Genomic DNA, 21,025 nt, shown 5'->3' with positions numbered 1-21,025 from the left:
CATTGTTATTCCACCTAAAGATTCTTTCAAACTAGTCAAGTTGTTTAATTATTTACAAAGAACATAATCCTTTATAAAATACTTAGAAAATATAAATGAATATGGTTGCAATTTAAAGAGTGAAGATGATAAACATTTTTATTTACTTAAATTCTATAAAGTGACAACTATAAAAGTACTATTCTTAGAGATTTGTGTGTTGGTGAAGATTTTTCTGTTAGGTTAGAAAACAATTAACAAATCTTCCAAGAAAAAGTTAGCCCGTGACTCAAAGAACATCAAGGATTTCCTTTTTGTGGAACAGTTTGGATCCCTTAAAAGTGTAAGATTTAAATGGTGGAAGTCACAAGGCTAGTGAAAGATACAAGTCTGACTTACAGAGATGGAGTTAAAAATAGGACCTGAAAGAGATCATTGTCTTTATTCTGATGATAGGAAAAGCTAGAGAACAGGGTTCATACTCCATTTAAGGGTATTGTGTTATAATTATGTTTTTCACACAAAATACCCCTCTTTGTGAGATATCTTCTATAGATCTCTTGGTTTAGCCGGGTGATTTGCTATATTAGATGAGATCCTCTGGGACACTAGAATTTAGATCCTTTCTACTAAATTTGTAATTTTTTTAAGGGTGGAGGGCAGAAGTTGGTACACTCCTCACAGAGGACGTCTTTGGATAGCAGCCACAGCCAAAAGACCCTCCCCTCAAGAAGTCTCAGAACTCCAGACTACATATCGTCTTCTTCGTGGGAAAGGTGACAGACATATATTCTCCATTCAGTATTACTTGATGGAAAGGAAAGAAGTTCATCTTCTTTCACCCCCTTCCTCCTCTGACTTTTTTTTTTTTTTTGGGAGAGGGAAGTAGATGAGAGGGACTTTAATCTTTGTGTACGTTTGTTTGTTTAGTGGCAAACCTAGGCACATGTTCAAAGCATTCATTCATCAAACAGTGCAAATAAAAATATTAGTTCCCAGGGCGCATGGCTGGCTCAGTCAGTTAAGCATCTGACTCTTGATTTCAGCTCAGGTCATGATCTCACCGTTCGTGGGTTCAGCCCCCACATCGGGCTCTGCTCTGGCAGCGACTAGCCTGCTTGGCATTCTTTCTGTCTCTCCCTTTCTCTCTGCCCTCCCTTGCTCACACCTGCTGTCTCTCTCTTTCAAAATAAATAAATAAACATTAAAAAATATGCCTATCAGTTCCCAAGACCAGAAATCAACCAACTAGTTTTAATTTAAGAAAATTTTCTTTTTTAAAAAATTTTTAACTGTGAGAGTATAATGACTTTTATAAACTCTGGGATCTTTAGATTGGGAAGAACAACCACAATAAGAATTTTTTGAGGGGACTGACCCAAATAAACATCTGCTATGGGATTTGGACAGGTCAGAGTTGGTTGACTTAACAATTATATTTTGGGAATTACCCCCCAAGCACATCATATTTGGATCCAAAAAAACTGTTTCTGACTCTTAGATGTCTTGTTTTTCTTCCTCTTACCTAACTCATACACTTGCTTTGAAGGTAGAATGAGAGGATGATTATAGAACTACCTTTAAAAGTTTTAAGGAAACCAAAACTTGAGGAATCAAAGGTGCTTGTTTCCTTAAAAGCACAACGTTTTGACTGATATGACTAGCTTGTTTTAAATTTATGTTCTGTCATTCTTTTTTTTGCTCTCTCTCTCTCTCCCCCTGTGTTCTGTCATTCTTAAATGTTTTACTACCCTTTTTGGTTTTTCTCTTCACAGCTGTAGCTTGTTTCCAAAACCCATCGCCACCAAACTCCAGGTTAATCCAATTGAGTATAGGTGGAATGATTTTTTTGGAGTGAAGTTGTAGGGTCCTTGAACTTTTTTTGGAGTGAAGTTGTAGGGTCCTTGAACTTTGATGGTGTAAGGGTAATTTTTTTTATAGCTTAGAATGTAGATAGTGGACTATGCCAGACACTCACTAAATTTGTTGCTAAAATGCAAACACTTGTGCTAAATAAAAACCTCATTGTTTTTCTGTGTCTACAGTAGGTAATAGAGATAGTGATTTGTTCAGAATTGGAAACAGATTTGTGAGTTTCAGGGGAACAAAAAGGAGATATAGCTGATGCTTCTCTTATTCTTGATTCAGATGTGGAATTTCCCAACGACTATCCATCAGGTTGTCTTCTGGGCTGTGTGGACCTCATTGACTGCTTGTCCCAGAAGCAGTTTAAGGAACAGGTGGGTAAAGTATACTTCTCTTGGACACATGCTTAGTTTGCCACCATAGTTGACTTGTAAATCCTTCAATACAGAATATCGTGCTGATAGTAAGGTGATAGCAACTGAATTTAGACATGTGAGGATAATCTTTTCATAGGGAAATACTGGACAGATACAAGACCAGTGCAGAAACAGAAAAACTGGTGATTGTTCTGGTTTCTAATACATGTACATTTCTGCATAAAAAGCTATTTCCCCAGTCAGGCTAACAAATAAAGAGTCCTCACCTTTCATAAAACTTTGCTGCTTTTGGTAAAGAAACCCTCCATTATCCTTTGAATTATTTCAATTAGGTGGTGAGGATGATAGGATTTGTTATTATTGTGGAAGATTTGGTTCAAGCCAGAGAATTCATGATAGGCAAGTAAGTTTGAATTCTGATTTCTGATTGCCTGGACTGTGCCATATTTGGGGAGTGTATATGCGAGGGAGTATGTGCACACATGTGTAGGTATGTATTTTTATTTCTTTTGATCATTGAAGGTTGAACTGACATAACTAGATTTCATTTTTGAGCAGCAGAGGGAGCCGAAAGACTTTAGCTTCATTGGAGAACGCCTGAAATTTTAGAGCTGTATGTTTAGACTCAGACTAGCAGAATCCAAAATGGCAAAGTCTATCCTTGAAGCCTGTAGAGTCTTACCTAACAGTATGGTTTTCCTGTACTTTCAACAATTGCTTTAGGCAACCACTGTACTTAGGAAAATGTTTTTCAGCTTAATTTTTCTCAGTAAACCCTTTGTTTTCCAGATCTATTTGCCTTTTGATAACATTATTACTGTTGTAAAAACTCCTATTAGGGAGCCTGGGTGGTTCAGTCAGTTGAGCGTCTGACTCTTGATTTTGGCTTAGGTCATGATCTCGCAGTTTGTGGGCTTGAGCCCCGCATCAGGCTCTGTTCTGACGGGGTTCTGCGCTGGCAGTGTGGATCCTGCTTGGGATTTCTTTCCTGTCTCTGCCCCTCTCCTCCTGCTTGTGAGCTCATGCAAGCGCACATGCTCGCGCTCTCTCTCTCTCTCTTTCTAAATAAGTAAATAAATAAATAACTTAAAAAACCAACTTGATCCTATCTATGTTACCCTCTCTACCCTTTCCTCACAGATTTTAGCCAGTAATTATCCCTCTAGTTTTCTTTCATTTTCTTGTGGATTGCCTCCTTAGCTCTTCTCTGATTACTTTATGTATAGGAGTACAATGCATGCATTTTGGCATGGATTTGACCCCTAGCCTTTTGTTCTGAACCTTACTACCTAATTCAGACCTAGGCAAAACCATGGACATGTGGAGACCCTTTTTTCCACACCGTTGTACCTGTGCTTCCATGGGCCTTTTGCCCATTTCCCCAGTATCTTCTTTCCTCTCTTTCTCTCCCCTTTTTTTTTTCAGTCTAGAAGTAACAGTTATAAAAATTGCTTACATTGGTGTAGGCCTTATAGTTTTAAAGACTGTCACAGGCATTAATAGCTTAGGATGAGTTAATATGTTATCAGTATATTTTCTTCATAGGATATCTGCATTCTTAAAGGGAAATCAGGGTACCTGGTGGCTCAGTTGGTTGAGCGTCCAGCTCTTGGTTTGAGCTCAGGTCATGATTTCATGGTTCATGGGTTCAGGCCCCACACTGGGATTCTCTCTCTGCTGCTCCCTTGCTTGCACGTGTGCGCACATGCTTGCTCTGTCTCTCTTTCTCTTAAAATAAATAAACCTATTTTTAAAAGTTAAAAAAAATTTAAAAAGGGGAATCTGGAGCATCTGGTATGTGGGTGGTGGGGTTTGGCAAAGGGCCTTCCTTTATTTTTTTATTTGTCCATCAAGCAAACCACCATCTGATACAAGGTCAAATGATTTCAATCACTAGACAGCCAGTCTTCTTCCTTCCACAAAATGTGTAGAGAAGGGTAGGAAACAGTAATCCTAGTCTGTGTAGTACAGCAAGCTTATGGGAGTTAGAAATCTAATTGACAAATCTTTTTTGGTTTCTCATGGATGCTTCTCTTTCAGGTCAGCATGATACTCCTCCTTGAGCTTAGATTCTGTCTTTTATCCTGAGGATGCTGAGGGCAGCACATAGAAATGTAGGAATCCTTCCATATGTTCCCAGCTGGAGGTCCTGGCAACTCTCCTTATGAATTTCTCTGGTATATGTCATTAGAATATCTCCAAATGCCAGAAGCCAGTAGGCTTCATCAAATAGGAATCCCTTACTCATTTTCCCTATGGTCAGCTTTTCTGGGGCTTTTCCCCACTGTTTCTTTTCTTTGGGGGTAGCTCATGAATGTATGCAGAATTGATATTAGTCTTATTTGGGGATTATTTATTAGATAAAGATCTTTTAAAAGTTGTAGCTTTGGTATTTGGCTGCCTTTCGGAAAATGTCTCAAGCGTCTTTGCTAATCTACCTGTCTTTGAGCTGTGGTTCTGTGGTGTTAGTAATGTGATTGCCTAGTCTGTTTTACAAACCTTACTCTCATTACTGTAAGAATGAGTTGAAAGTTTAGGAATAATAGCCCTAGACTAGCATTTCCCAAACTCTTCCATGTATAGGTGTTCTCTGGGGAAATAAAAATAGGGGGAGGTGGTTCTGAATGGACACATACATTTGGAAAATGTATTTGTATCAGACAAATGTGTTTGTTTACTGTAGACCTTCTCAGAGACCTTAATACGCTAGTGTGCATTATGACTGTCTGATACAACTGTCTGTTACGTCTAATGGATACAACACACAGTGTTACACTTTTCGACCATAAATCCCCTCCCCCTACCTCATACACACTATCTACTTTCATACTGCAGAACTGGTATCTTGTATATACAGCTAAGATAGTGCTAGCCTAAGTATGTTTGGTTTTCTTTTATTGTCATAGGTCATCTCACTGAGGGAGAATCATACAGAAAACAATTTCTTGACCTATGTCTTCTTTCTGCACCTTTACACTCATTTTTCATTACCCAGCTGAATGACATTTTCTTTGAAAACCAATGTAGATCTAGTAGTTTTTATTTCAACTGAAACTAATCTCATGTGTGACTTGGACCACATTTTACTTCTCCATCTTGTTCCTTTTTCCTTCCCCAAAGAAACTCAGTAACTTACTTCCTGACCTCACATTCTTGGCCTTTCTTTGATAAGTTAAAATATACTAAGCCCTCACTATTTTTGGCATAATGTGATCGTTTAGTCTCTTTAAAAAAAAGTTTTATTAGAGGTTGTTTAAAATCAAGTACACTATACTCTAAGTGATTTTTTAAAATATGTGCTTAAAATGCTTTGCCCTGAGCTAAGAACTCGTCTTCATTTTATCTTCTAAGAGTAGTATGGCTGGCATGGCCAATTTGTGCCAGAAGAAAATCCCACTAGACCCCCAGCCCTCTGAGTAATGGCAGGGAATCAACCTAGACAAGACAAGAATGATGCAGCAAAGGCTGTGGGCTCAACTCAGGAGAGAAAGGTAGATGAGAGCCATCTAGTTACAACTTCTCCTGTATTCCCCTGGAAGGAGCCCATGCAGTTTGCCAGCACTTTATCTGCCAGCAGCAGATGTAAGCTCTCAAAAACAGCAGGGAGGATGTTGACTGCAACAATGCATCAAGGCTGTGGTTTGTAACCTCAATAGTAAGGCAGTTAAAACTCTTTTTTTTTCTTTTAACAAAGACATTTTGATTGCCAAATCCATAACCATTAGCAGCTGTGGTTTGAACAGTTCTCTAGACCTAACAAGTTTTCAAACAGAAAGTTGAGTTGGTGGCTTTTGTTTCTACTTGTCTATGTTGTGTTTGGGCTATTTATATCTCTGCCTTCAATAGAAAATCTGGTTTGTCTGAAATCTCCAAGGTCATTGATTATTCCATTTCTTCTGACTAAATCCATTCCTCTCCTGCCAGTTTACTGACCCTTCAGTCCGTTTGATCTTATGGCTTTTATAATAGCTAAGACCCTATCTTTAAAGAGTTATGCTGAAGCAGTTCTGCTGGGTACCTATATAACTGACATTAGCAATAGAATTGAAGTCTTCATTGGGGTAGAGAGTATTATTTGGTCCTTCTCCTATAAGGGTATCCAAGCAATACAGATCATCAGGAAGGTTTGCAAAAATCATGTGTGGAAATCATCATCTTCTATCATCAATCAGTGGATTGTCTGTAGGTCTGAGAGGTGAGAAATTAGAGAATGAAGGAATAGTTAGTATTCAACCCAGATAACAGCCTTGAAAAATGCAGTATCCCCAAAGTTTCTTTTTCTTTTTCTTTTTCTTTTTCTTTTAAAGTAAGTTCTGTGCCCAGCATGGGGCTTGAACTCACAACCCCAAGATCAAAAGTCACATTCTTTACTGGCTGAGCCAGCCAGGCACCCCCACAAACTCTTTCTTTCTTTCTTTCTTTCTTTCTTTCTTTCTTTCTTTCTTTCTATGTATGTATGTATGTATGTATGTTTATTCATTATTGAGAGACAGACACAGAGCTCGAGCATGGGAGGGGCACAGAGAAGGGGAGACAAAGAATCCAAAGCAGGCTCCAGGCTCCGAGCTGCCAGCACAGGGCTCGATGCGGGGCTCGAACTCACAAACGGCAAGATCATGACCTGAGCCGAAGTTGGACGCCCAACCGAGTGAGCTACCCAGGTGCCCCTACTTTCTTTTAAAATATGTGAAAATGTCCTCTGTCATACTGAGAAAACCTGCATATTTATAGACCTAAAATGTGGATTTCTAAGGGATCATGAGGGCTGTGTCAGAGACCCAACAAAGAGGGGAACTGTGTGTCTGCCACAACTAGCCTAACCCTAGGCTGTTCTTTAAAAGTACAGCTTACTTGAGTGAAACAGGGAACATATTTTCAGAATTCTCATGGAGACTAGAATATTTACTGGAATTTCTAGGTCAGAGCAGACTATCTTTAAAGTTGTTTTGTAATCTGGGTGTCAAATGCCTACTTGCTGAGTTGAGCACAACCATGTATATTTTTTTATATTCCAGAAAGCATTTTGCTTTCCTTTGTACTTATCCCGAAAAGAGGAGGGGAACGTTAACACTTGTCTATACATTTATGTAAATTCTTTAATGTTTTTACCTTTTCATCTGAAAACAAACCTATAACTCTTAAGGTTTTCTTAAGTATTTATCAGTAAATACTTGAGTGCCTACCATAAATCAGACATTGTTTTAGACACTACAAGAAATAAAAAGATGAATTAGCCATGGGGTCTGTCCTCAGGGTGTTTAAAAGACTACTAGATAGGTAAAATATGTATGTAAACAAAGAAAAACAAAAAGCAAGGATAACTGTCTTGAAAAGTAGAGTGTCTCTGAGGAATTTAAAGGACAGAAAGGTTGCTTCTAGCTAGAAGGGACCCCAAAAGACTTTATTAAGAATATGGCTTTTTGGGCTGCCTGGGTGGCTCAATCAGTTAAGTATCTGACTAGATTTTGGGTCAGGTCATGATATCTGTTAATGATGATTAACTCCGTCATGATCTGAGTTTAAGCCTTCTTTGTCAGCTCAGAGCCTGCTTGGAATTCTCTCTCCCTCTCTGCCCCTTCCTCATACTCTATCACACTTTCTCAACATAAATAAATAAACTTAAAAAAAAAAAAAGAATATGGCTTTTGAATTAGCCTTGAAAGGTAATAATAATAAAATCTCACTTTTTGATCAGCTATATTATACAAGGCCTATTGTGTATGTTATTTTCTTATCCTCACAACCACTTCAAGCAAAGTATCGTTATCCCTCTTTTAAAGAGAAGAGAATTCTAGACAGAGAGTTAAAGTAATTTGCATAGTGTCAGTCAGTAAATGGTAGAATTGGGATTGCTGTTCAGGTCTTCCTACTTAGTTGATAAGAAAAGCATATTCCAAGGAGGAGGAGTAGCGTGAGGTGGGAAGTTAGGGGCCTGTCCAGAGAATAATAGCAAACCAGTTTGTTGAGAGACAAACTGGGAGAAGAAGAGGAAGAAGCAGCAAACAAGAATGGAAAGGTATGTTGCGGTCAGATGGTAGATAGCTTTGAATGATAGGCTTCAGAGGTAAGACTTTGATCTGTAGTCAGTTGTGGAATGGAGCCGGGGTGTTTGGAACGTGATCAGGGCCTCCATTTAGGAAAATGGATCTGACTGCAAGGTGGAAGATTAATTGCAGTGAAGAGCCTGAAGGTGGGGAGACTAATGAGATGGCAGTTGTCATTCCAGGGTCGAGATATTTTCAAAGGTCTGTTCTAGGATAATGCCAGTGAAATTAGACAAGAGGGGAATAGATGTAAGAGGTTTTATGTAAGTAGAATCAATCACTTAATGTGACACCTTCATGTTACCTGTAAGTAAACCGAGGCTTAGAGAGAAAGTGGTCTGCTTGATCTAGAAGGAATCTGCTGTAGCCTTGGTATCTTCTTGCAATCTGTTCACGGCTTCTTAATTTTTCACCTAGTCTACTGTATGAACCAGGTAGCAAATTATCTAAGATTTTATTGCTTGGAATGTTATACAATCATACATTCAGTAAGTATTGACTGACCATCTGTCATGTGCCAGGAACTGCGCTAAAGACTAAGGATCCAGGGGCACCTGGGTGGCTCAGTTGGTTGAGCGTCCGACTTCGGCTCAGGTCATGTTCTCATGTTCATGATTCAAGCCCCGCGTTGGGCTCTGTGCTGACAGCTCAGAGCCCAGAGCCTGCTTCCCATTCTGTGTCTTCCTCTCTCTGGCCCTCCCCCACTCACGCTCTGTCTCACTCTCTCTGTCAAGGATAAGTAAACATTAAAAAAAAAAAAAAAAAGACTAAGGATCCAGAGTTTTAACAGATACTTCATCTTTCTGGATCTTTCAGTCTACTAGAAGAGACTGAGACAAGAAAACCCAACCATACTAATTATCATATGAAAAAGGAATGTGTGAGAGGCCCTAACTCCTAACGCAGTTTGACTGGGGGCGGGGTGGAGAGGGTTAAGGAAGCTTCTAAAAAAAGTGAGTACTGAAGAAAGAATTTGTCTTCCTCAGTATGCCATCCTTTATCAGGTCACCATGCTCTTCTCTACCACTATAGTTCATATTCATCCTTTTAAACAACTCAGATGTCACTCTCTGTAGTGTCTTCCTAGACCTCAGTCCATTTCCTCCCTGACAAGACTAATCACTTCCTTCCCTGGGCTACTGTGTTCATATTTCTATTATTGCTCTGGCAGATGAGTTGGGCAGAAAGGAACAGATGACTGAAATGTTTAGGAGGTAAAGTCTATAGGACTTGGTTATTTGATTGGATATGAAAGATAAGAGAAAGAAATCTGAGATAAACTTGGGTTTTGGGCTCTGGCAATTGGGTGAATGGTAGTATCATTAGTCCACATGGAGTGTACAAAAAAAGAATTTTCTTGAGGCACCTGGATAGCTCAGTCAGTTAAATGTCCAGCTTTGGATTTCATCTCAGACCATGATCTCATGGTTTCTGGGTTTGAACTGCACATTGGGCTCTGCACTGATGGCTCAGAGCCTGCTTGGGATTCTCTCCCTCTCTTTCTGCCTCTCTCTCTCTCTCTCTCTCTCAAAATAAATAACTAAACTTTAAGGAAAAGAGAGAAAATATTCTTTTAAGATAAATAACTTTGAAATAAATGACCTGTGGTAAAGAAAACCTATATTATAGCAGTAAAGGAAAGAAGTACTATAATATGTAATCACCATACAAAAATCAATTTTTTTATGATAAAAAAGAAAAATTTTAATTCCAGGGGTGCCTGGCTGGCTCAGTTGGGAGAGCATGTGACTCTCATTTTTGGGGTTGTGAGTTTCAGTTCCATGTTGGATGTAGAGATGGCTTAAAAATAAAATTAAAAAAAAAAAAAAAAACATTTAATTCCGGTATAGTTAACATACAGTGTTATGATTTTTTATTTGGATAGTTTAAAATGTTTTAATCTGTTTTGTTCTCAAAGACAAATATCATTCAATAAAGGCATATTGTTACTGTTAATAGCACCAGTTTGCCTGACAGTTTGCCTCCCGTTGGGAGATAAATTCTAAAATAGTCCTATCCCTTAAGAGGAGTTTTAGCATTCTGAGTTATTAGTCCCAAATGTAGACTTCAATGGTTAAAGGACCTTACAACATAGTATCTTTAATTAAGAGTAATTTTCTTTTGGTTCTCACTAGTTTAAGTTGGAGTGAAAACCTGCTATAGGAAATTTAAGACCAAAAATAACTGTTGTGAGTGGGTGATTCCCATTTAGGTCTTAAAGAAGGCAGAAAAGCTATGCAGTTAATTTTAGAGAAAATACACTTGCTTAGGTTCTCTTGTGTATGGAGGTTCTAGCATAGAATTCCAAAGAGCGCAGAAAGCCACAGTGGAAACTTAACTGTGAGGAGGATGGGACCAGGAAACCAATGCTGTGTGGCTTCAACTAGGTCATCTTCCACAAATGGCTGTAAGACCCTTAAGCTGCATATTATTCTTTTCACCTGGAGCAAATATGAACTCTGTAGCATTGAGCTGCAATCCCTCCATCTTTGATACTGAGCACATGATTATTAAAAAAAAAAAAATGTTGTTTTGAGAGAGAGAGAGAGAGAGAGTGAAAGCAGGGGAGGGGCAGAGAGAGAGGGAAAGGGAGAATCCCAAGCAGACTCTGCCCTATCAGCTCAGAGCCCATTGCAGGGCTCAAACTCAAAAACCTTGAGATCACGACCTGAAACGAAAGCAAGAGTCTGATGCTTAACTGATTAAGCCACTCAAACGCCCCTATACTGAGCACATGATTTGATTTGGGTACTTGTACGTGGGAATTCAGTGATCCCATATTGGGCCAGCTGGCTTGGTCTCTATCCAACTCCAGTCAAATATACAGTTGTCATCTTGTCAGAGCATCACTACTCCTATGTTATTCTGATGTGAGAAAAGTTTTATCCTCCAGTATAGTGGGGCCTAAGGTACTAGTTGTGTGTCCTGTAGACTTGTTGAATTGCTTTAACAGAAAAGGTAAACAAGAACTATTAGAGAACTATTAGAGAATTGCTTTCAGGATATGCTTCTTTGGATCTGTTTTACTTGTAGCCTTTTTATCAGACTTATTTCCTTCTCTCTTTCTGAGTATTATCACCTCAATCTTCGTGGAGTTGGTTTTCAGCTAACTAGATTTCAGAGCCTGATTTCATGTCCTATCTAGTTCCCCAAAGTTTAAACCAAGAAAACCTACAGCAAATATATGTTCTTTGTCAGTGAGTTCTTTCTTAACTGTTTGCAGTAGCTGTTAGTCCTCTGGAGACAGGTATAAGAGTTATAGGTCATCTGGGGATTTGTTGTCAAGAGTGGCATCATTTAGGAGTTACTGATCATTTCAGTACAAGGACTAAATGGAGGCTTGCAGAGTTGGTGAAAATGGCCACTTGACTCTGAATTAGTAGTGATTGCCAAAAACTACTAACCTTTTTTTTTCTCTTATGAAAATGGCAAAAGAAATGTTTTCTAAATGACTGGTGAACAATTTCCCTCTGGAGAAGAGAAGAAAATGGCTGTTTAGTAGTTAATTACCTGTTATGTTAGACAGCTATGAAATTTATGAGGCATGAAAGAAGAGTAGGCCCACCTCCCCCACTCATCAGGCTGGAAACCAGGTGATAGGAGTCATGTTTTCATAGGCAAGAACAGCAGCAACTTCCTGAGGAATCTGTTACTGAATTTGAATGGTTGCTTTGAGTTGCCTGATCTTAAAATCCACATTCCCTAACCTGTCTGATGTGCTCTCATTGACCCTTACTGTAGCGTCCGGAGTTTATTCACACTGTTTCTAAATATGAACCTTCTCTTAATTTACTTTTCTCTTTTTTAAAACAAGCTCTGCACTCAATGTGGGGCTTGAACTCACTACCCCAAGGATCAAGAGTCATGTGCTCTACTGACTGAGCCAGCCAGGTGCCCCTAATTTACTTTTCTCTCCATCAGGTGCATTTTTGTCTTTTTACTCTCAGACCAAAATCCCTTTCTTGTAAGTCACTGACTTGTCAGTGTTTAATGTGGTCCATAGTGTCCAGACCCCAGTTACAGTGATTGTGCTTTTCTGGAGGTACTGAGGTTGTGCCAAACTGACTTTGCTTTAATGTATTCTACCCCTTTTCCCAACACATAGGCCTTTGCTTTGTTTTTTTGCAGGCTGCTTTGCTCGTCAGCTCTGTTTCTTGTAAGCCTCCTGAAGTTCAGTAATAGTTTGGGAAAAGAGATATTCACATAAAACTTGGATTTAGATTAAGTTTGGAAAGCTGATTTTGATGTTTATCTTTATTGTGAAGCAAGAATGGGTCCCATAAACCTCTTGTTCTATAATTTCATTTGTCCATCATTTTCCCTGTTATTTGACATTTGCTTACTCTATTAATATATGTCAGGGTAGTTTATATTAAACATAAGGCCTTATTGGCCCACTTGCCAAGAATTCTAATTTATCTTGGCGGGGGGGTAACAGATTATAGGATAGCACCTACTTTTACCCAGGGCTATCATCCTAAGAGTGTCTAGTTCCCAGCCTGTGTGTATTTAGCATGATTAAGATAACCTTAGGGGCGCCTGGGTGGCTCAGTCGGTTAAGCGTCCGACTTCAGCTCAGGTCATGATCCAGTGGTCCGTGGGTTCGAGCCCAGTGTCGGGCTCTGTGCTGACAGCACAGAGCCTGGAGCCTGTTTCAGATTCTGTGTCTCCCTCTCTCTCTGACCCTCCCCCTGTTCATGCTCTGTCTCTCTCTGTCTCAAAAATAAATAAACGTTAAAAAAAAAAATTAAAAAAAAAAGATAACCTTAATGCACAAGTTGATAAATTCATTGTTTTTTAATTCAATAACAACAAAAAATTTAATTTTTTTTAACATTTATTCATTTTTGAGAGACAGAGTGTGAGTGCGGGAGAGGCAGAGAGAGAGGGAGACACAGAATCTGAAGCAGGCTCCAGGCTCTGAGCTGTCAGCACAGAACCCAACATGGGGCTTGAACCCATGACCCTGAGATCACAACCTGAGCTGAGATCAAGAGTTGGACACTTAACCAACTGAGCCACCCAAATGCCCCAAATTCAACAAATAATTATTGGTTGCCTACTGTGTGTCAGGCATGATTCAAAGTGCTTAGGAATAAACAAAACAGACAAAAATCCTTGCCTTCATGGAGCTGTCATCCTAGTAAAGGGAAGCCATATTTAAATTTTTAGGGGCACCTGTCTGGCTCAGTTGGTAGAACATGCAACTCTTGATCTCTAGTTGTGAATTAAAAAAAAAATTTTGTTTTAATGTTTATTTTTGAGAGCGAGAGAGTGCAAGTGGGTGAGGGGCAAAGAGAGAGGAAAGCAGAATGCAAAGCAAGCTCCAAGCTCTGACCTGGCAGCACAGAGCTTGGCACAGGGCTTGAACACGCAAGTTGTGAGATCATGACCTGAGCCGAAGTTGGAAGCTTATAGGTTATGAATTTAAGGCCCATGTTGGGTGTAGAGATGACTTAAAAATAAAATCTTTTAAAAATTTAAATAAGTAAAGTTATGTAGTATCAGATGATGGTAAATGCTGTAAGAAAAAAAAAAGGAGAGAGGGGTTGAGAGTGTCAAGTTTGTGAGGAGTTTGGTGCTCCGATTTTAAATAGAATGATGAGGGAAAACTTATTGCAAAGTTGACGTTTAAATAAAGTTCTGAAGAAAGAGAGAAGAAGCCAGGTGGATATCTGGGCTAGGGGGTAGAGCATTCCAGGAAGAGGGACTAGGCAAGTGGAAAGACCCAGAGACAGGAACAACAAACCATTGTGGCCACAGTGTAGTGAAAGTGGGGGTGAAAGTAGTAGAAAAAGGTGTCAGAAAATGGGCCACGAGCACCTGGGTGGCTTAGTCGGTTAGCATCCAGCTTCAGCTCAGGTCAGGTCAGCATCTTGCGGTCTGTGAGTTCAAGCCTCATGTCTGGCTCTGCTGACAGCTCGGAGCCTGGAGTGTGCTTTGGATTCTGTCTCCCTCTCTCTCTGCCCCTCCCCTGCTCACACTCTGTCTCTCTCAGAAATAAATAAACATTAAAAATTAAAAAAAAAAAAAAAAGAAAGAAAGAAAATGGGGGGCCAGATTGTCTAGGGACCTGAAGGTCACGGTGAGGATTTAGGCTTTTATTCTGAATGAGATGAAAAGCCACTGGAGAGTTTTAAGCAGAGGAGTGACATGATCTGATATATTTTTTTAAATAGTTCTGACTGCTGTGTTAAAAATAGAAAAGAAAGAGGTTAAGGGCAGAAACAGACCAATTAGATTATTGTGGTAATCCAAGGAAACATTATGATGGCTTGGATCAGGGAGTAGCTATAGAGGTCTTAGGAAGTGGTGAGGTATTGGACATCCTTTGAAGGTAGAGTTAACAGGATTTCTCAGTGGGTTGATTGTGGGGGTTTTGGCCTGAACCACTGGAAAGATGGGATCATTCACTCATTTTAAAGGGGGTATGGATAAGACAGGAGCAGGTTTAGAAAAGAATTCAGGATCTTGATTTTTTTTTTAATTTTGTTTGTATTGTGATAAAATACATAACCTGAAACTTACCATTTTAACCATTTTTAGGTATACAATTCAGTGGCATTAAGTACTTTTACAGTGTTGTACAACCCATCACCATTATCTGCCAGAATTTTTTCATCATCTCAAACAGAAACTCTGTACTCATTAAATAATAACTCCTTCTTCCTCCTCCCCCCACGCCCTGGTAACCTCTATTTTTTCTCTATGAATTTGCTTATCCTAAGTACCTAATATAGGTAGAATCATGCAATATTTGTCCTTTTGCATGATTTATTTCGCTTAGCATAATATTTCAAGATTCATCCATGTTGTAGCATATATCAGAATTCGATTCTTTTTTAAGACTGAATAATATTCCACTGTACATATGTACGGTATTTTGTTCATCTGCTGATGAACACTTGGATTGTGGATACTATTGGGTATTGTGAATCATGGTGCTATGAACATTGGTACACAAGTATGTGAGTCCCTACTTTGAATTCTTTTGGGTATATACACGTAAGTGGAATTGCTTTAATTCTTTGAAGAACCACCACACTGTTTTCCACTCCAGCTGCACCATTTTACATTCACACCAGCAATGCATGAGGGTTCTAATTCCTTCACATCCTTAGTAGCACTTGTTATTTTCCATGTTTTTTGTTTTTGTTTTATTTTGTTTTATTGTAGTCATTTCTTGAGCACGAACTAGTATCTCGTTGTGGTTTAGGTTTTTACTTTCAGGACCTCATTTTTTCCCCAGTTTTATTGAGATATAATTGACACATAACATTGTATTAGTGTAGGGTGTACAGCAGAAGGATTTGATACACATATATGTTGCAAAATGATTACCACAATAAATTTAGTTAACATCCATCACCTCTCGTAGTTAGGAATTCAGGACCTTATTTTTTAACTCTTGAGATTGAAGGAAATCCCCAAGGTTGTGAATGTAGAGAGAGAAGAGGTCTGAGGCCTGACCCCTGAAGCACTCCCAACATTTAAAGGATGGGGAAATGAGCAATCAGTAAAATAGCAAAACCAGGAAGAGAATGATATCCTGGAAGCCAAGTGAGAAATGTGTTCAAGAAGGGGGGAGAGAAGAATTCTGTCAGATTCTACAAATAGATCAATTAAGATGAGAACTGAAAAAGTGACCATTTGATTTAGTAACATGGAAGTGAACAATGACCTTTAGTTGATGAAGAATAATTTTGGTGGAGTGATGGGAGTGAAAGTCTGTTTATAGTGAATTCAAGAAAAAAAACAGATGAATTTGAAGCAGAGAGCACAGACAATCTCTTAATGAATTTTGTTGTAAAGAGAATCAGAAATGGGGCAGTAGCTTGAGAATGCGAGATCTGGAGAGTTTTTGCTTTATGGCAGACATTACAGAAGTTATGTTTGTTAATGGGATTGGTTCAGTAGAGAGGGAACATTTATTGATGCAGGAAAAAGAGGAGAGGATGACTGAAATAGCTTGTAGTTCCAGAAAAGCAGAGCCATGAGGTCCTGGCAGCCTGTCCTCTGCCTCAATACTCTAAGACACAGAGGGGAGAGGAAGAAAATTGGAGATGGAAATTGTGACTGCTGCTGTTTTGCCCTCTGTAGAATTAGGTTGAAAGATCTTGATGGCAGCCTCTGGTTTTATTCGTGCCAAAGCACCTCAGCAGTAACAGCTGGAACCTGCTTTTCTTTGAGTTCTAAAGATCCAGGGGATAAGGAAAGAAGAGGATTTTCCTTCTCATCTTCAGTCTTTCTTTTCTGCCATGAACATTTTGATCCTGCCTCAGAATATAATTGTGTCTGATGCTTGATATTAAGCTATGTTTTATCAAAGTACATGCCACACCTGTCCCACACTGAAAGCCATGGTATGTGGGCAGGACCAAAAGCTGCTAAAATTCCTCTGTTTTCTCCATAGCGTTACCTACCACCTAAGACAGAGTGGTCAAGTGGTCAGTAAAGAAGTTTTAACTGTTTATGCTTCCACTAGTTACAGAGAAATTAGAATTTTCTTATTTTACTGAAACCTCCATTTCTATTTTAGAGCCTTAGGTCTTTAGAGGATATATCTTAGCAGGTGACTAAGAGAGGAAAATAAGTGCGTACCTAGGATGGTAGCTACTAGGAGAAAGGCTCCTCTGGGAATGAAGTCTGACCCATAGTTGTAGTCAGCCCATGAGTCATATTTGTCAAACATGCTAAATACAAGACATCCCAAGGTAGGAAATAATGAAACAACAAATCAGTTGGGCATTGCTAGAGAGCACTTTCTGCCAACCCTCAGTTGTTCCTTAAATTGTAATTATGTGGCCAGCATAGTCTTACTCCAGGTTCTGTGTCTGTCTTTGCAGAAGGAATACAAGTCCTAAGTATTCACACAGATTTGTGATGAGAGATCCAAAGGAGGCTTCTAAATAATTTTCAGAATTGCTCTACCAGTTACCTTTTCACCCTAAGTAAGTCTGGAATGCATCCAGCAAAACAGCTTTTGCATGTTCATACCTTTCAGAATGAATCATCTTCCTTCCTTTTAGTGAAAGAAGGGCTCTGTTGATTATTTCTTGCAGAATTTCCACAAATGTTCTATTTTTCTTAAATCTTCCAGTGTTTTACTTGAGTTAACCTAGGGGGTGCCCGATGTTCCAGAAGGAGACCTGTGACTCTCCCAACTCTCAGTCACTTATGTTAAAAGAACAGTCAGTTTTTTCTTGATCTCAGGTTTGTGGGTTCGAGCCCCACGTTGTATGTAGAGATTACTTAAATAAATAAACTTAAAAAAAGAAAAAGAACAGTCAGTTTTGTTTCTTCTGGGAAGATATCAGGTATTCTTTTTTAAAGAAGTTCCCATTAAAGGAAGTCAGAAATGGCAGGCAATAGATTGCATAAGACCACTGTGCTAAGGCCTGGGGAAAGGTGAAGGTTTGTTCTTGCTTGCTAAGCATAATCCTCTTTACCTGACTGAAATGGAGAGTGCTATCATCAGAATGTTGAGGTGAAATCTGGGACATCCTTTAATCTCCTTGAAATTCAAAATTTGTCCCAACTAGTCTGAACTTGTTATTTCTATATTTCACAGTATCCAGACATGAGTCAAGAATCTGATTCTCCATTTGTTTTCATCTGCACAAATCCCCAGGAAATGATTGTGAAGTTTCCTATTAAAGGAAATCCAAAAATCTGTAAGTCACAAACTTTGATGGTCTAATTTTCTTTTCTTTGTGTCTTGTGTCTCACTTGCTCAACTTTTTAAAAATCTCTTCTTCCTCTGTTTTATGGCATGTAAAGAATTGGAGGGTTAATATGATTATATTTAGTGATAACTTTAATGTTAAGTTAACTACAATATAGCCTTTCCAAAGTGTACGTTGATCCACAGTTAATGGTATGCTAGTGAATCACTCTAAACTTGCATTTAAGATCCCATTACATTTAAAATCCTCATTTGTCAGCCAAAAGAGTATGCTCTGCTCTGCTGCACTGCTCATTAAAGGAAGTAGTAAGCCAATGCCAATGGCAATAATGACCTTTATTCATTGTTCTTCAGTCTTCAATCCAAGAATAAGACTGAAGTTTGTATGTCTATTTTTTGAGTGTTTTGGAGGCTCCACTCCCAATTTGCCCTTGATTACTGGTTCCTAAAGCTCTAACCTAGCCCTCTCTTTGAAACCTCTCGATTTATTTTTTCTGTAACTTTTGCTTTATGTATTTATGATTATAGTACCCTCTTTGAATTCCTGCATATTCACTTCTTTTTATTTTATTTTTAGAAGTTTATTTATCCTGAGAGAGACAGAGACAGCGAGAGTGGGGGAGGGGCATAGAGAGAGGGAGACAGAGAATCCCAAGCAGGCTCCACACTGCCAGCATAGAGCCCGATGTGGGGCTTGAACTCACAAAACTTGAGATAGTGACCTGAGCTGAAACCAAGAGTTGGACGCTCAACCAACTGAGCCACCCAGGCACCCTTGCATATTCACTTCTTAATCACTTTTTGTTGACTTTACTTTTTCAATCTCCAACTCTTCTACTACTACCAACTTCTCTTCCTCTGTCTAGTCCTACCTCAGCCTCTTCTGTTTCAAAACTATCTCAGGAAATACATAGTGGTGGTCTTTCTGCCTAACTTATTTTTAAAAACAACCTTGGGGCGCCTGGGTGGCTCAGTTGGTTAAGTGTCTTGACTCTTGATTTCAGCTCAGGTCATGATCTCACAGTGCAAATGCAGTTCATGGCATGTAGCCCCGAGTAAGGCTCTGCGCTGACAGTGATGAGCCTGCTACAGATTCTCTTCCTCCCCACTCTGTTTGCCCCTCCCCCACTTTCATGCACGCTCTCTCAAACATTAAAAAATAAAATAAAATAAATAAAAACCACTTCAGCAACTGTCCCATTTGCTCACATCAGTTACTATTTTGTGCCTCTGTGACACTGCTTTCCCGTTCTGTGAACTGGATAATTTGGGGGCATGCATTGTCTTAGGTTGTGCACAATTCTACCTCACACTGTACCTGGGGGACCAACTAGCCATTTGATAAATCTGTTCTATAGAGAAGTACTTTTCAAACTGTACTGCAAATAAAAATCACCTAGAGAGCTGTTAAAACATAGGTTCCTGGGCCTTCTTCCAAGTGATACTGATGCTGTTGCTCAGCTGACTACACTTTGAGTAATACTGCTTACAATCACAAAATAAGATGCTTGGACTATGAATTTAGATTAATGTATATCATCACAAAATTCAGGCAACTCTTATGATTTATGAGACATATGTTCCTTAGATTCCTGTATATCAGAAAATCTGAACATAAGTTGCCCTTGACTTCTACATATTATTCAACTCAGACTATCCCAGCTGGTTGCCAAGTGGCCCTGGAAACTTTTTTCTTCCTCTCCACTATTTAGGATTGATTGATTGATTGATCGATCTCATCATTATTTTCTAAAGATTTTATTTATTTTTTTAAAGTTTATTTTTAATTTTTTTAATGTTTATTTTTGATAGAGAGTGAGCAGGGGAGTGGCAGAGAGAGGGAGAAACAGAATCTGAAGCAGGCTCCAATCTCTGAGCTGTCAGCACAGAGCCCGACGTGGGACTTGAACTCACGAACCGTGAGATCATGACCTGAGCTGAAGTCAAATGCTCAACCTACTGAGCCACCCAGGCGCCCCATAAAGTTCATTTTGAGAGAGAGAGAGAGAGAGAGAGAGAGAGAGAGAGAAAGAGAATGAGCATGAGCCAGTGCAAGCTGGGGAGGGACAGAGAGAGAGGGAAAGAGAGACTCCCAAGCAGGCTCAGCACTGTCAGCACAGAGGCCAACTTGGAGCTTGATCCCACAAACTGTGAGATCATGACATCAGCTGAAATCAAGAGTTGGATGTTTAACATTCTGAGCCACCCAGGTGCCCCAAGATTTTATTTTTAAGTAATCTGTAGATTCAAAGTGGGGCTTGAACTCACAACCCCAAGATCAAGAGTCACATGCTCTACCTACTGAACCAGCCAGGCACTCTTCCGCTATTTAGTATTTAAATCTCTCTCTTGTCCCTCTTTTTTGGTTGTGGCATTCTATCCCTCCCTGTTCCATTCTCACCTTATTCTAGGCACTGATATCAGCACTGGTGGTAGCAGGAAAACATTTTAGGTCTTTTCTCCCATACCCAGTGCTACTTGATCTTTAGTCCCCATAGCCTTTTCTTAGCTTCCTCCCCTATCTTGGTTTTTACCTGCTGCTTAATCTCCTGTAGAAAATGTTCTCTGTAAACAGTTTAGATATTTCTGTGAGATGTTTTACTCCAGTACTTTCTCTACCCAGAGACCTACTTTCACTACATATATGGCCTCTGTTTTTCTCAATAAGGTTTAATGGGGGTGGGGGGGTAGAGGGGTGGGGAGGAATGATGCTCTTAGGGGAAAGCTTTAGTAACCTTCTGTCCTTTCCCCATTGTAGTTAAAAGCTTTAAAAAGTCAAATGGGCTGTCTGCTTGTTTCAGGGAGAAATTGTGAGACCGCAGCTTCTTCCTTGTTAGGCCAAAGTGAAACATCAGTCAGAAATAAGCGAAATTTAAAGAGAAAAAATGAAAGAATGGGTGACCAATCCCTTTGTGCATCAGGAAAAAAAAAAAAATTCTTTAGGTTCCACACCCAACGTGGGGCTTGAACTCATGACCGTGACATTAAGGGTCATATGTACTACCGACTGAGCCAGCCAGGCACCCTGGAAAAAAAAAATTCTATTGAAAGGGAACCATCCTACCTGAGGATAT

At 39.4% G+C, this 21,025-nt stretch overlaps 1 protein-coding gene across 4 annotated transcripts in view; it reads left to right on the top strand.

Annotated features, from left to right (window-relative positions):
- Window positions 1–21,025, top strand: part of TRIP4 (thyroid hormone receptor interactor 4) — a 64,778-nt gene that overhangs the window by 39,175 nt on the left and 4,578 nt on the right. For 3 of the 4 annotated variants that reach the window (XM_042941730.1, XM_042941729.1, XM_042941727.1), the window contains 3 exons: window positions 631–755; window positions 2,128–2,219; window positions 17,838–17,940. In XM_042941730.1, the coding sequence (XP_042797664.1) occupies window positions 631–755; window positions 2,128–2,219; window positions 17,838–17,940 (320 nt within the window). The remainder of the gene's footprint in view (window positions 1–630; window positions 756–2,127; window positions 2,220–17,837; window positions 17,941–21,025) is intronic. The other variant, XM_042941728.1, reaches the window with a different exon arrangement.

This window comes from Panthera leo, chromosome B3 (assembly GCF_018350215.1).
Source record: "Panthera leo isolate Ple1 chromosome B3, P.leo_Ple1_pat1.1, whole genome shotgun sequence".
NCBI lineage: Eukaryota > Metazoa > Chordata > Mammalia > Carnivora > Felidae > Panthera > Panthera leo.
The sequence above is the reverse complement of the archived record's forward strand: the minus strand, read 5'-3'. Positions and strand labels throughout refer to the sequence as shown.